Source organism: Danio rerio, chromosome 11 (genome assembly GCF_049306965.1).
Source record: "Danio rerio strain Tuebingen ecotype United States chromosome 11, GRCz12tu, whole genome shotgun sequence".
NCBI lineage: Eukaryota > Metazoa > Chordata > Actinopteri > Cypriniformes > Danionidae > Danio > Danio rerio.
The window spans coordinates 45902501-45917500 of NC_133186.1; the positions used below are offsets into that span (position 1 = coordinate 45902501).

Below are 15000 nucleotides of genomic sequence, written 5' to 3' on the forward strand. Positions count from 1 at the left end.
ACTTCAGAATGCAGCAGCACAAGTGGTCTTTAAAGGGTCACGAAACACCAGAACACATGTGTTGAGCTGTTGACAGTGGTATATGTGTCCCACACTGCTAAAAACACTATTAGGACACCTATATTTCACTAAAAAGTGTAAATTGGTTGTTTTTGCGTTATTTCAAGCAAATTCGTACTTCCGGTTTGAAACGAATTTTTGAAGCTGCGTCACGGTCATGAGATAATAGTGTGTATTCCAGCGTGCAGACTGGACGTCTGTGCCAGAGTGTGTCTTATTACGTCTTACAGTGTGCTGCATTAATGCACGAGTAAAGCTTGGTTCAAACCAATCAGCGCGCTCTATTGTGCAACTTCATTAATATTCATTACTGTCACAGTGTTTAGATGACAGAGACGCCACGTTGTGTTGGCAAAACAAGCGTGAAGTGTTGCTTTTATAGTTTGCTGCAGTGAAGTTTTGTTTTCATTTTCTCTCTGTGAGAGCGCAGCTGGAGTCACGTGTGGATTAACAGTGTACGCGACGCTCAACAACAATAACTTACGTGTCTAAGGAGGATTATTGTTTACCTGAGAGCTGTTCTCATCTGCAAACACTGAGATCCGGATTCGCTTGTAGTCTCCTCTTAATAAAGACGCGGCTCTAGTTGCTGGTGATTGTCCTGTCTCTACAGATTTGGTAAGTGAGCGACCAGTGCTCTTTGTTTATTCAGTTTGTTCATATCGAACTAAGTTAACTATTGCACTGAGTCACCGAGTGTAAACACGTTAGCATCACAACCAAACTTTAACCTCGTGTAGGGTTTTTACCGCATTTAGTGACCAGAATAACACACGTGGCTTTCTGACGCTACCTGCCGAGTGTATCTAAGTTTCCGGGAAATGCGGAGGGTTTTTTTCTCTCATTCGCCGTGCGGTATCAAACATTGCATGAAAAATACACGCTTAGAGCAGATCCTCGAATCAAATATCTTGTTTGTCGAGAGGGACATGAATGAATTCCCTGAATGAAAGAGCCAAACTGCAGTTAAAGTCCAACATTTAATCATTTGGCAAATAATTCGACAACAGATGTCCATGTAGGTTAAACACCATCACTTTCTTCTGTGTGTTAATTTTGACTCTGAAACTCGCGCGAGCCCAAATAGACACTCCCACACCCTCCCACTTTAGTTCCTCCGACACTCCCCCCTAAACAGAGCTGGACACGCCCACTTTTCTGACTTTTTCCAAAGTAGAGGTGTGAAAACACCCTGCTGAAACGAGGGGGTTTCATGGCCCTTTAATGAACCTAAAAGAGCACATGTCACTCCGCTGCTCATTCGTTTGCACTGGCTGCCAGTTGCTGCTTGCATCAAATTCAAAGCTCTGATGTTTGCCTACAAAGCGACTTCTGGCTTTGCTCCTTATCTGCTCCCACTTCTGCAGATTTATGTGCCCTCCAGAAACTTGCGTTCTGTGAATGAACGTCGCCTCGTGGTTCCATCCCAAAGAGGGAAGAAATCACTTTCCCGAACTCTCGCGTTCAATCTTGCCAGTTGGTGGAATGAACTCCCTAACTGCATCAGAACGGCAGAGTCACTGTCTTCAAGAAACGACTAAAAACTCAACTATTTAGTCTCCACTTCCCTTCCTAATCTGCAATTGCCTCTCTGGCTCCACCGCTAACTGTATTACAAAAAAAAAAAAATAATAAAAATAAAAACTTACATTACTAATGTTTTGCTTATTACACTACACACCTGAAACTTGCCTACAACACTTATTCATTGTTGCTCTTATAGTTGTGTAAATTGCTTCCTTGTCCTCATTTTTAAGTCGCTTTGGATAAAAGCGTCTGCTAAATGACTAAATGTAATTGTAACTTCAGGCTGCAAACGTATCAGATCTAGCAACAACCCCTCCTTCCCCCCTGCTCAACTGGCCAATACTGCCTCTGCTCAGAGCTCCACGCCCATTATGATGCATGTTTTGAAAAAATTCTGAGCTACACTTGAACCGAAAGTGGGGGGTTTCATGGCCCTTTACAGTTTTTTATGATTGTTTACACTCTAAAATAAAAATTTCCACACAATTTGCAAAATTCTACTCCAAGGAGCAAAACACCGCCACAGATTTGCACAACATTACACACAATGGGCTCTATCATACACATGGCGGAATGTGGCGCAAGGCGCAACGCAATTATTACTTGCTAGTTTCAGCTTGGCGAAACTGTCGTTTTGACGTTTTGCACCACGTTGTTTAAATAGCAAATGCATTTGAGCTCATATGTACGCCCATAGGCGTTCTGGTCTAAAAAGGAAGGCGTTCTGAGGCGCACTGTTATTTTGAGAAACTATAATAGATTTTTCAATAGACCAGAACAAAGCCGATCTAAAGTCCAGCGCAGAGCCCGCCTCGCTTACACACTGCTTAATATACAAAAGATGTAGAGCAATTCGCAAATATCTCTACAAATGAAAAAGAATTAAAATATTAAGGATATATATAGGATATAATAAGAATAGATATAAATATAAATATAAAGGATTAAAATATTACAAAACATATTATTTTCCAGCCTACATAAATAAATAAAAACTGCCTTTATGCCTTCTTCATCTCGGGAGGCTTTTTCAGTTCATTCATAACAATTTGCTTCTGTATAATGTTATTATTATTAGGAGTATTATTTATTATATCCATATTTATATTTGTTTTATTAAAAACAAGCTTAGATTTGTCCACCTGTCAGGTTTTAGACCATATGGGGCACAGCATGTGTATTAGGATATAACTCAGTATTTTGAGCACACTTCGTTATTATTGTTCATTAATTTATTTGCTGGAAATTCAAACTGAATTTAGAAATAGTTTTGAAACAAATCTTTGCGCTTAACAAACTAAATTAATTATGTAAAGGCTAATGGATGTATGTGCGTACAAGGTTTCCCTATCCACGAGAGCGAAAGTGAAAGTAGATTAAGAGATGCCTTATCTCTCAATCTCGCGCTGCAGATGCTCTGTTTAACTGTTTTCTTGTTAGTGAAATGCTCAGTTTTTCCACTTACGCTTACTTTACGTCATGTAAATAGCGAATGCGCTTATGGCACGACGCAACTGGCTCTTAAAGGGAATGGGAGATGAGACTCTGATTGGTTTATTCTCAAAACACACCTATAACTCATTAAGAGAATAAGCTCAACCCTTTTAGACCATGCGCCACGGCGCAAGGCAGATTTTTCAGTCCTTAAAACAGCAAAAGTGGATTCTGACACGCCCTGAAAGAGTTTGCACCCTGCGCTCTGCACTTTGCGCATGGACCGTCAAAATAGAGCCCAATGCTTCACTCTTTTTGCAAAACATTACACACATTTTGACACCTTAGATACAGATAAGGATTGTGAGGTTACTTCCTAGTCATTACAAAGCCCAGGATTGCCAATGACCACGCTAATGAACAAACTGAATAAACACATCCAAAAGGTGTGGAAGCACACATGTGCTAAATTAAAAACGCAGCACTCAGGTGTGCTATAAAAGGTAGCAGGTGAGCTCACCTGTATTCATCAAAAAATGGAAGGAGCTAGAAGAAGAGTGAGAAGGAGAGGGGGCGCACAAAGAGGAGAAGAAGTAAGCAGAGGAAGAGGAGATAGAGGAAGAGGCCTAGGTAGTAGAGATGCGCGGATGGGCTATTATTTCATCCGCAACCGCATCATAAAACTCATCATCCGTCCGCCATCCATCCGCACTAACATTTTTGACCAATTTTTAAAACCGCACCCGCCCGCCATCTGCTGACTGAGCTCTTTATTTGAATGGCTTATTCCTTTTTATTATTAAATGAATGTTTCTTTATTGATTATTAGAAAATAGAGAATGACTTTAATGACATGCAGGTAATCCAAACGTGCAAGTCAAATCCAGCATTAATTGACGCTTTGAAGTGACGCTAAACAATACGAGGACGTGTCTTTTCACTTGATTCGATTCCTCGGTCCTTGAGTTTTTTTTTTTTTTGCGTCCTTCCCTCGCATCCTATAGGGGTGGAAAGACGAGGAAAGAAAGCAAGGGAAGGAAACGAGGATACACAAATAAGAAATGAGAAGCACCCTATAAAGCTCTCAGAATATCAGCAGTGAACTCCGTCTCCAATCGTTGCACAGGGACAAAAATAAATAAATAAATAGCCAAAATGAAACGCACTGTACTGTACAATTTTTTTAAAATTATAGTAGCCTAATAGAAAACGCATTCTGACACATCATTTCAACATTCAGACGAGAGCGCCTGGCCTCTAATGCGCCCTGCTGCACTGAAGGAGCACCCGCTCGCAGCACTTGTTGCTGGAATGCATTGAATTCTCTTGGCAAGGTGCTGTAGACGTGGGAATGCCTGGCCTTGTTTCTCCCAAAAGGAAAGTAGATTTTCCTCTGCTGATCCGTCTATTCTTAATTTTGTAGAGGAAGACTTCTGTACTTCATCCAGAATTAGTGTATCCGATTCCTCCTCTCATTCTGTGAAGTCAGTCCTAGGCTTTTTCGTTGGTGCGCCAGCTATGTGTACAAAAACAGTACAACCGCCCACCACCCGCCCGAATTTAATTGAAATATTATTTTTCGTCACGTCATCCGCCCGATCCGCGGTTTATCCGCGGATTCCGCGGCTGTAACCGCCATCCGCGCATCTCTACTAGGTAGAGAAGGACTTGAAGAGTTGATAGAGCCTGAGGACCAAATTTGACTCAAGAAATCCAGAAACACTCTAGTTTCAGCGCTAGCCTGCTGCTCCTGACGGCGCTTGCATGTAAATCTTACACTTGAACAACTAAACGAATGCTGAAGTCTATTTAACTGATTATATTTTAATTACTTCACATCATTGATGCTGTCAAGTTTATCAGTATGGGAGAAACTCTAGCTGTGCATATAACCCATTATAGTAGCAACATTTGATCTCATCTGAGACAGACGCAAAGATCAGTGTGTGGAGTATTTTGATTTGAGATGCAGTTTTTCACATGATGATGGTGTGTAGACGGACACTGATGAGGTTAATGAGTGTGTGAGACGGTTAGCGGTGTCTGAAATGAACATCTCTGTCTGTGTTTACAGTGTGGGCTGAGAGAGAGAGAGAGAAATGAAATCCTCCGCAGAGCAGAACCAGCGTGACCCGATGAGTCATACATCAGCAGCTGAGTGTGTGCGCATGTGTGTGTGTGTGTGTTAGACAGTATGTTTGTATCTGTCTGTGTGCCCATGTGTGTCTGTTTGTGGGTGTGTGTGTGTCTGTATGCGCATGTATGCATACATGTCTGTGTTTATGTACATGTGTGTGTCTAAGTGTATGTGTTCGCATGCCCCTGTGTATGTACATGTGTGTTTACTATGTGTATGTGTTTGCATGCCCCTGTGTAAGTACACGTGTGTGTTTTTTGTGTGTGTGTGCATGTGAGTCTATGTGAGAATGTGTGTATCTGTTTGTTTGTTTGTGTCGATGTGTATGCGTGTATGTGCATGCATCCATATGTGTCTGTACGTGTGTGTCTTTGTGTGCAGGTATGTTTGTGTTTGTGTGTGTATGCATGCGAGTCTATGTGAGAAAGTGTGTATGTGTATGTGCATGCATGCATACGTGTCTGTACATGTGTGTGCATGTATGTCTGTATGTCTCTGTGTGTCTATGTGCGTGCATGCGTGTATTTCTGTGTGTCTGTCTGTAACTGCATGTATGCATACGTGTGTGTATCTACGAGAGAATGTGTGTATCTGGTTGTGTGTATGCATGTACATGCATGTAAGCATGTGTGTCTTGAGTATATACACGTGTCTGTGTGTGTGCAAATGTGTCTATCTTTGTGTCTGTGTGTCTATATCTGTGTGTGTGTGCATGTGAGTCTATGTGAGCATGTGTGTATCTGTTTATGTGTGTGTCTACCTGTATGTGTAAGCGTGTACAGTATGTGCATGTATGCACATGTGTCTGTGTGCATGTGTTTCAGTGTGTGTGTGTGTCTGTAAGTCTGTTTGTTTGTGTCTATGTCTGTGTGTGTGTATGCATGCGAGAATGTGAGCATGTATGTATCTGTTTGTGTGTGTGTGTGTGTGTCTGTGCACATGTACATTTGTGTCTGTAAGTCTATGTTTGTTTGTGTCTGTGTGTGTATGCATGCAAATCTCTGTATCTGTTTGTTTGTGTATGTCTGTGTGTGTACAAGTAAATCCATGTGTGTGCGTGTCGGTCTATACTTGTCTGTGTGCAACTATGTGTGAGCGTGTCGGTCTGTGTGCAACTATGTGTGAGCGTGTCGGTCTGTGTGCAACTATGTGTGTGCGTGTCGGTCTGTGTGCATCTGTGTGTGTGCGTGTCAGTCTATGTGTGTCTGTGTGCATCTATGTGTGTGCGTGTTGGTCTATGTGTGCATCTATGTGTATATGTGTCCGTTTATGTGTGCATCTATGTATGTGCGTATCTATGTGTGTACGTGTCGGTCTATGTGTGTATCTACGTATGTGCGTGTGGGTCTATGTGTGCATCTATGTGTGTGCGTGTCGGTCTATTTGTGTCTGTGTGTATCTATTAGTGTACATGTCGGTCTATACTTGTCTGTGCATCTATGTGTGTGTGTGTCGGTCTGTGTGCATCTATGTGTGTGCGTGTCAGTCTATGTGTGTCTGTGTCAGAGGTGTGGACTCGAGTCATGTGACTTGGACTCGAGTCAGACTCGATTCATGAATTTGATGACTTCAGACTCGACTTGACAAAATATGAAAAGACTTGCAACTCGACTTGGACTTGAACATAAATGACTCGGACCTTCACTTGGACTTGCGCCTATTGACTTGTAAAGACTTGCTACTTTCTATAAAAAGCCCAAAGATAAAAAAGTATGTTGACACAGAACGCTCTATCTCTGCGTGTGTGTGCGTGTGTGACAGAGAGCATGCACGCATACTTTCGACCACTAGCGCTTTGTGGCGCACTTCCGTGTTTTTGCACCAGCGGGAAATTTGAAGATGCCATTTTCATTCTGACTCGGAGAGTGAAATAAACACATCCGCGATCTGCTCCTTTTGTTTTATTCAGCGGATTTACAACATCTGTCAAAGGTAAGAGACTTTACTACTCGCAATGTGTTACTGTTGTGCAAACGCATTGTTTTACTGTTGTGTATAAGTCAATAAACTTCAAATTTACCCTCTCGTGATTTATATCATATAATTATGAATGAACATGGCTGTAATTTATGTTTTTGCACTTGGTCGTTTGTGTCAATGCGCATATTATGTTTTATCTTTGTGTTTTGCCCATCCTCTGACAGTATTTTCTAACTATTTAATTAGTAGTAACATTAATTACATGCCATAATAACTAGATATATATAATTTATTTTTAAAGCTCTTAAAACTGTAAAAAAAAAAAAAAAAGTTTTTTTTTGTAATTTTCTGGTGACATTTTGCAATAAGGTTTCTTTAGTTAATCTATGTACTAACATGAACTAATAATGAACTATACTTCTAAACCTTTATTAATTATAGTTTAACATTTACTATTGCATTATTACAATTTAAAGTTATGCTTGTTAACATTAATGTTAATGCACTGTGAGTTAACAAGAATTAACCAATAATTTTATTTCCATTAATTAAAGCATAAAATAATGAATACTGTAATGAACTGCACTGCATTGTTTGTTCACATTAGTACATGCATAAACTTAATTAATTAATACAACCTTGTAAAGTGTTACATTTTTCATATTTTGGATTAATACTATTAATTTTATTTAGTATTTAAAACCTTATTATTGTTGATGTTATGCCTCTTAGCAATATTTTAGTCCTCTATATGTTTTTTAATTAAATTTTTTATTGTGAGATTGTAATGTAATGCATATATATTGTTGAATTTCTGTTTGTTTGTTTTTCTGTATTTCCCCCTTTATATTTAAGGATTATCTACTATTTTTAAAGTACTTAAAACCAACCATCTAATAAAAAATACAATTAACAAACACATTTTGTTTCATGAGTGTCTTTGTTCCTGTTTTGTAGGACTCTTATTTTAACAGATTTCATTTGGAAACACTTGACTGATCATTTAATTAAAGTTTTACCTTTATTATTCCATCACTCAATGAGATCATTTAATTGTGAGTTGAATTACTCCATTTGTAATTGTTTTTAAATAAACTAAAAATGAAGACATGTTTTATTCAGTTTGTTGAATGTGAACTTCTCTACTTTACATATTAAAAGATATTTAAAACCACTATGAATGTATTTAAACTACTATTTAAATTTATATAACTGTTTCACTGTGGGTATTTCTATTTTAATTTATTTAGCACATTTATTGGCTATTCAAACATGAAAACAAGTTTTAGATACTTTGTGGCTCTAATAAATGGTTAAACATAACAATATCCCTGCAGAAAAATCCAGCTTAAACCAGCCTAGGCTGGTAAGCTGGTTTTAGCTGGTCGACCAGGCTGGTTTTAGAGGGGTTTTGGTCATTTCCAGGCTGGTTTCCAGCCATTTCCAGCCTGGTCTTAGCTGGTCAGGCTGGAAACTGACCAGCAAAATCCAGCTAAAACCAGCTTGACCAGCCTGGTTTAAGCTGGACATTGCTGGTTTTAGCTGGTCACCTCCCAGCCTGACCAACTAAGACCAGGCTGGAAATGGCTGGAAACCAGCCTAGAAATGGCCAAAACCCCTCTAAAACCAGCCAACCAGCCTAGGCTGGTTTAAGCTGTTTTTTCAGTAGGGATTTTTGACAAAATGTTCTAAAATGATTGTTTGCAAGTGCCTAAGTGGGATTCGAACCCCGTTCTTTATGAAAAGAAAGAAAAATCTGATTGGCTCTGACATTACTTTCACTAGTGGGCAGGTACTTTAATCTGATTGGCTGGCCTCTCACGCGCGTATTCAGTCTCTCTGCGTTTGCTTGAGTTTTGTCCACACTGGCGCTTCATACCTTTCCTTCTTTTGCTCTCCAGAGATCCTCCTGATAAATTGATTATTCAAGAATGTTGATATGGTTTATATATTGCTAAACTATTTAGTAACAATACACGAAAAACTATGGGGTTAAGGTAAATTCTATAATAAATACTAGTGTTTTTGAGAGTTAGGTATACTGCCTATGTTTAAGCCTAGTATTATTTACAAGTTGTTAATGAATGCTTCAGCATACTGTAGTATTAAGAATAGTGAACTAATAAAATGAAATACAGAGTGTAGTTTTACTACAGTAAAGTGTGGTGAATTGTAGTATAATATACCCAATACTGTAAAAAAACTACAGCACTGGATCATTTGTTTATATTACACTTGTGTTACCATAGCAACTATAATATTACCCCAACAGATTAATTAAAGTACTTTACTATAGTACTGTTCAAAACCCTGTCCATGCCAATAGATGTGTTCAGGGGCCCTGTGGAACAGCTTTTCCTCAAAATGAAGAGGATGACATGGAAAATGTCCTCCACAATCTCATCAATAATGTGGAAGACAGCAGAGACGTGTTCACTTTATTTTAGTTGCCATGATAAAATGGGATTGATAGTGAGATTTATTTAAAGAGTGAATAGTACAGTAGGCTATAATGCCAAATCAGTGGCGTAGCGCAAAATGCGGAGGCCCCCCTGCAGGGATCACCGATGGGGCCCCCAGTTTTCAAGGGGGTCGGGGGGGTTTGGGGGCGGCAGAGCCAGAGATATACACATATACACATATATCTATGATCGGGAGTTTTCCTGGATGTTAGTATTTTTATTTTTATTTCAATTATGAAAATTATAATTTTACATCACTTTTCTACATTGATGGATCAGTGACCGCATGGGCATTCCTGACAAAAAGCTTGTGTTTGTGTGTACAGAAATTTACTATTCACCCTCCCTTTTAAATTTGATCTAATCATGTCCTGAAACACAGCTCCTCTCCTGCTTTCACTGCTCAAACTGATGGAGGGAGCGATTTGTTTGTGAATGAATCTCCATTATCAACGACTCCTTCACTAGCCGACAATAATACAAGTTTCTGGCACCGCAGCATCTCGTTGTCATATTTCTTTTTCATTGTTTGCTGATTTTATTCAACAAAACTAGCATAAGCCGAGTATTTAGTGCGAATTGGAGCTACTTTGACTTATAGTGAATGCAGTAAGTGGCTGTATTATTATCAATAACGCTACCTGTTTAGCACAAATTTCAGAACATACAAAAACGTAAAAAACTTAATCCTACCTATGGAATGTTCTGCCTTTGTGCTGTTTTCTTTGTTTGCTCGTTACTACACTCGTAGACAGCGCTACAGTCCCGCATCTTCACGTAATTGTCTAGTGCGACTGAATGACATTTGTCCTGGGAGCACTGTCCCAATGTGGCGGCGCTATTGACGCATGCTCAGGGTCCCTATACAATATCTAGTGTATATATCTATGTCACAAATTGAGGAGCGGGGAAAGGAGGCGGAGTGGAGTGACAACGCGGGGAATCCTTCACAAACTGAGGAGCGATCACAAACCGAAAGCGGCGAGAGCGTCAAAGTAGCCAGAAGTCATTCATTTTGAACGAGAACCGGCGGCGATAAACAGCGGCGCGTCTTCATTGGCTATGACGCGGTTCGGCGGCAAGCAATCAGAATGAAGTAGTCCACCGCTTGAGAGGTGTTCGGAGAACACAGACCTGTGAACTTTGGTTCCGTCCACAGTTGTTCCCAAGAGTTTGATTATTGCGGTTCCTGGATTTTCAATTTTTGAATATCGCGACGACGTGGGGCCCCCTAATCACGCGGGGCCCCCCCGCGGTGCGTGCCCTGCGGGCCCGTCCGCTACGCCACTGTGCCAAATCAAGTTTTTCCTTATTTTTATCACAGTTACATTTCTGCTTGCGTTAGTTATATTTTTGTTTAAATGTTTTTTATTTGATTAGTATGGTGAACCTTTTGGATGTTTAATAAATGTTTGTAAAACAAAATGCATTCTTTACATCCAACCTCTATTCTTTGTGTCTTAAAGTGTTTGAAACTGGAAATATCTCATCATAAAACATACAGCCAAAATGTTGTGGTTTATTAGATAAAAAATTTAATATGTAAGTCTATTTTAGTATTTTGGTTATTGTTAATAAATAGTGCCTCAATATAAATCATATCAAAAAGCACAAAAGGAAAAGGAAACACAAGACACAAATTCTGTATATAATCTCTGAGAGCACGCAGGAAAATGTGTGTGTGAGCAGTGCATATTTGAGAGCTCGCAAGCAGTTTTGTCCACAGAGGAAATCGGTGCACGAGCATCACACAAGGTAGAGAGCAAAGTTCTTCATTGTTATGTGAAGAAAACAACGTTATTGTTTGTATGAAGTAGCCTACTTCATTTAGAATATGTGCTACCATTTTACATTGCTGCTAGACAGATTTGCATCTACATCTCTTCAGCACACACGAGATTCAATTGACAAAATACCAAGTTCACTCAATTTTACTTTGCAGCATACAGGAATTGTTGGTCTACTGCTGCCTCATTGAGGTTGTTTATGTAGTTTTAGTTAATCACAAGTTGATCACTGAAGACATAACATAGCACAACTAAACTTGAACTAGACAGCAGTAGACCTGCAATTTCTGTGTGATGTGAGGCAAAATGGAGTCTTTTTTTGGTGGAACTCATTCTTGTGCAATAGGCTGTGTAGACGAGACGCAGGACTGTTTAGCACTTTTTCAGAAAATTACATTTGTATCTTTATATATCTAAGCAATGTTCTTTCATTTAAAAAAGGTTTGTTTAATAAATACAGATCTTACAGCCATCCATAATCTGTTTAAATTTTATTTTTCTGTTAAAAAGACTCGAAAAGACTCGAAAATCAAACTATAGGACTTTGGACTTGACTTGAGACTTGTTGCCTTTGACTTGGGACTTGACTCGGGACTTGCCTGTCTTGACTCGGGACTTGACTCGGGACTTGAGGGCAATGAATTGAGACTTACTTGTGACTTGCCAAACAATGACTTGGTCCCACCTCTGGTCTGTGTGCATCTATGTGTGTGCGCGTCGGTCTATGTGGGCATCTATGTGTGTGCATCTATATGTGTGCTTGTAGGTCTATGTGTGTCAGTGTGCATCTGTGTGTGTGTGTGTGTCAGTCTATGGGTATTTTTAGATAATATGAAAAACAGACAAAGATTTCTGCTTAAATGCAGCATCTCCTGCTCTGCTTCTGTTTACACACACACACACACACACACAGGCATGCACGCACACACACGCACGCACGCATGCACAGACACACTGCTTAGGCAGGTGGTTTTGATGACTCTACATTTCCCATTATCAGTGTCTGCATGCATAAAAGCATCCAGCAGGAGGCGCTTCAAACACACACACACACACACACACACACACACACACACACACACACACACACACACACGCACACACGCACACACACACACACACACACACACACACACACACACACACACACACACACACTTGTCCTCTCTCACTTGAGTTGTGTCATTCACACCATGTCTCCCCGCATCCTCTTCTTTCTCCCTGCCGATTCCCCCTCTCTGATTGGCTGTGATTCTGAGGTTTGGTGAATGGGCTGATTTGGAAGTGGGAGGAGTCTAACTCACCAAAGGGGACGATGATTGGACAAGTGATGCTGTACGTCATAACCACAGTGAAAACGCACATCATCCAGGCGTAGGCAGCTCCGAACTGAAACTCATAGGCTTGATGCTGCACACACACACACACACACACAAACACACACACGTTACACAACAGAATGCAGCACACAGACTGGAAACACTTGCAGGTGAAGAGCAGGTAAAAATATCTCATTGTGGGTGGATGAATCCTTGACATTTCACCCCTTATTAAGCACTAAGGGATGAGTGTTCGTTCTCTTTTAAGGCTCTAAAGCAAAATATATGTATTTCATACTGTTTTAATACACTTTTTAACTAATTCAAGGATCAATGATATTACTTTCATATTTATATTTCATGGTAGTACTTGTTGGTCGGCCTGCATTAAATTATTATTATTGTTTTGTCTGCAGTTGTTTTGAATAGTCATGAAAATATTGGCATACTGCAATAAACTGTAATAGTCTTAATTAGGTAAATAAAAGCATGCATTTGTTGATACCCGTTTGACGTTGCGTCTCTCTGCAGCGGATCGAGCCAAACACAGGCGGATCATGTACATCAGCAGACCCGGGATCCGCAGCAGGTCCATAGCGTTACCGATGAACGCAGACGCGATCACATAGTTGACAAAAAACGCTCCGTTATCAGGAAGGAAGACACACCTGAAATAAGCAATACAGTCAAGTGAAATTAAATGTTTTTATTTGTATTAATATGCAAATATACTGCCACAAATAAGAAATAAATAAATAAATTTAATAATGCAATAAAAAAACTTATAAAAACTGTAAAGAAACACTAAACAAAAGCATTTTAAACAATTTAATTAGGAAAAAAAATTATAAAAGGCAAAAGAAAATCCATTGAATTTTTATACTGTTTAATTAATCTGTTTTCATTTTCATTGTTTTTAATTCCCATATTTTTTGTGTAATTAATTTATCCTCCGTTTAATCCTCGTTTGAGATGTGTTATATAAATAAACTAGGCTGGACCTGATTTTACATTAAACTAAGAATATTCATTAGTATTAAAGGTAGAAAATTAAATAAAAGAAAATTAAAAATTTAATATACAAACTTACACAATTAAAATTAATTATATAAAAAATAAAAACATTAAAATGCAAAAAAATATAAAATTCAAAACAAAATAAAAACAAAATTAGGAATAAAAAATTACAAATAAAATAATTCTACAAATATAATGAAATGTCATCAAAAAGAACAAAAGATTAAAAATACAAAACAAAAAAGGCTAATAAATAAATTAAAATAGTACAATTTTAATAAATTAAAATAAAATAAATAACAAAAAATACATATGTAATAAAACTACAAGTATAAAGAAATAAGAAATAAAAAATACAAATAAATAAAAAATACAAACAAATTATTACAAAATAAAATAAAATTAAAATTTCATTAAATTAAAAAATAATATAAAAATGAAAAATAAAATAAAATAAAATAAAATAAAATGACACTTACTCAAATCTGACAGTGGCATCAGCCAGGAATTTCTTGTCAAATAGCCAGCGGAAGAAAACATCCAAACTAAGACACAAAAGAAGTCATTATTCAATATTATGAAACATTTAACTGAAGTTTAAGCATTTATCTCAAAGAGCATGAAACATATTAAAAAAAGCTAATCATAGTGAAATCAGCTTAATAAGAGCTGCAGCAGCAAACACATCATCAGAAATACTGCTGACGGAGAACAGAAGAGCAAACAAACTTGTAGATCAGCAAACAAAAGAGTCCCTTGATGGATATAAATGAAGATTTAAATACGCAAATAAACCAGCAGGCTCTCTCTGGGCTGATGATTTTACAGCAAAAACCGTGTGTGAATCAGTACCTGCTGAGACCCAGAGACGGCAGCAGGAGAACCATGAAGATCAGGAACGTGTAGCACTTGTGCATCGTGGTCCTGTTTTCTCCAGATCTGAACAACACACACAACATGAGGAGGGAAATGAAGCGACTGAGAGATTGTATCTGGGTTTCTGCAGGTTTCATCAAGTCAAATATAACACTAAGACTTTTAAAGACCACTATGAATGAAATGATAGACTTATACAGGGAAAACACTAATGATCTTTCTCTAATGGAAAACTCAATGGAAAAGATTTTACTGGCCTCGTCAAATAAATACAAATATAGTTATTCCTTAACCATATATTTCAAATAACATGTCAAAACAAGTAAAGTCTAGTTGCATACACACTTTTTTTCCAACATTTCTCTTCTAATTTTTGTGTACCTGGTCCAGTGGGCTTCAAAGAAGGCCGAGTAGTAGACGATGGTGGGCAGCAGCGCAGAAAAAGCCCACAGCAGCAGAGT

General features: G+C 38.6%; 1 protein-coding gene across 13 annotated transcripts in view; it reads right to left on the reverse strand.

Annotated features, from left to right (window-relative positions):
• tmem63bb (transmembrane protein 63Bb) overlaps positions 1-15000 on the reverse strand; it is a 476742-nt gene that overhangs the window by 6854 nt on the left and 454888 nt on the right. For 11 of the 13 annotated variants that reach the window (XR_012386858.1, XR_012386857.1, XR_012386856.1 and 8 more), the window contains 5 exons: positions 14921-15000; positions 14516-14602; positions 14143-14208; positions 13152-13314; positions 12632-12737 (listed from right to left, as the gene is read on the reverse strand). The exon at positions 14921-15000 is cut by the window's right edge and continues 27 nt beyond it. Coding sequence is in view for 4 of the 13 variants with exons in the window: in XM_073916065.1 (XP_073772166.1) it covers positions 12632-12737; positions 13152-13314; positions 14143-14208; positions 14516-14602; positions 14921-15000 (502 nt within the window). In the remaining 9 variants the exon portion in view is untranslated. Of the gene's footprint in view, positions 119-12631; positions 12738-13151; positions 13315-14142; positions 14209-14515; positions 14603-14920 lie in introns of all 13 variants that reach the window. The other 2 variants (XR_012386860.1, XM_073916066.1) reach the window with 1 other exon arrangement.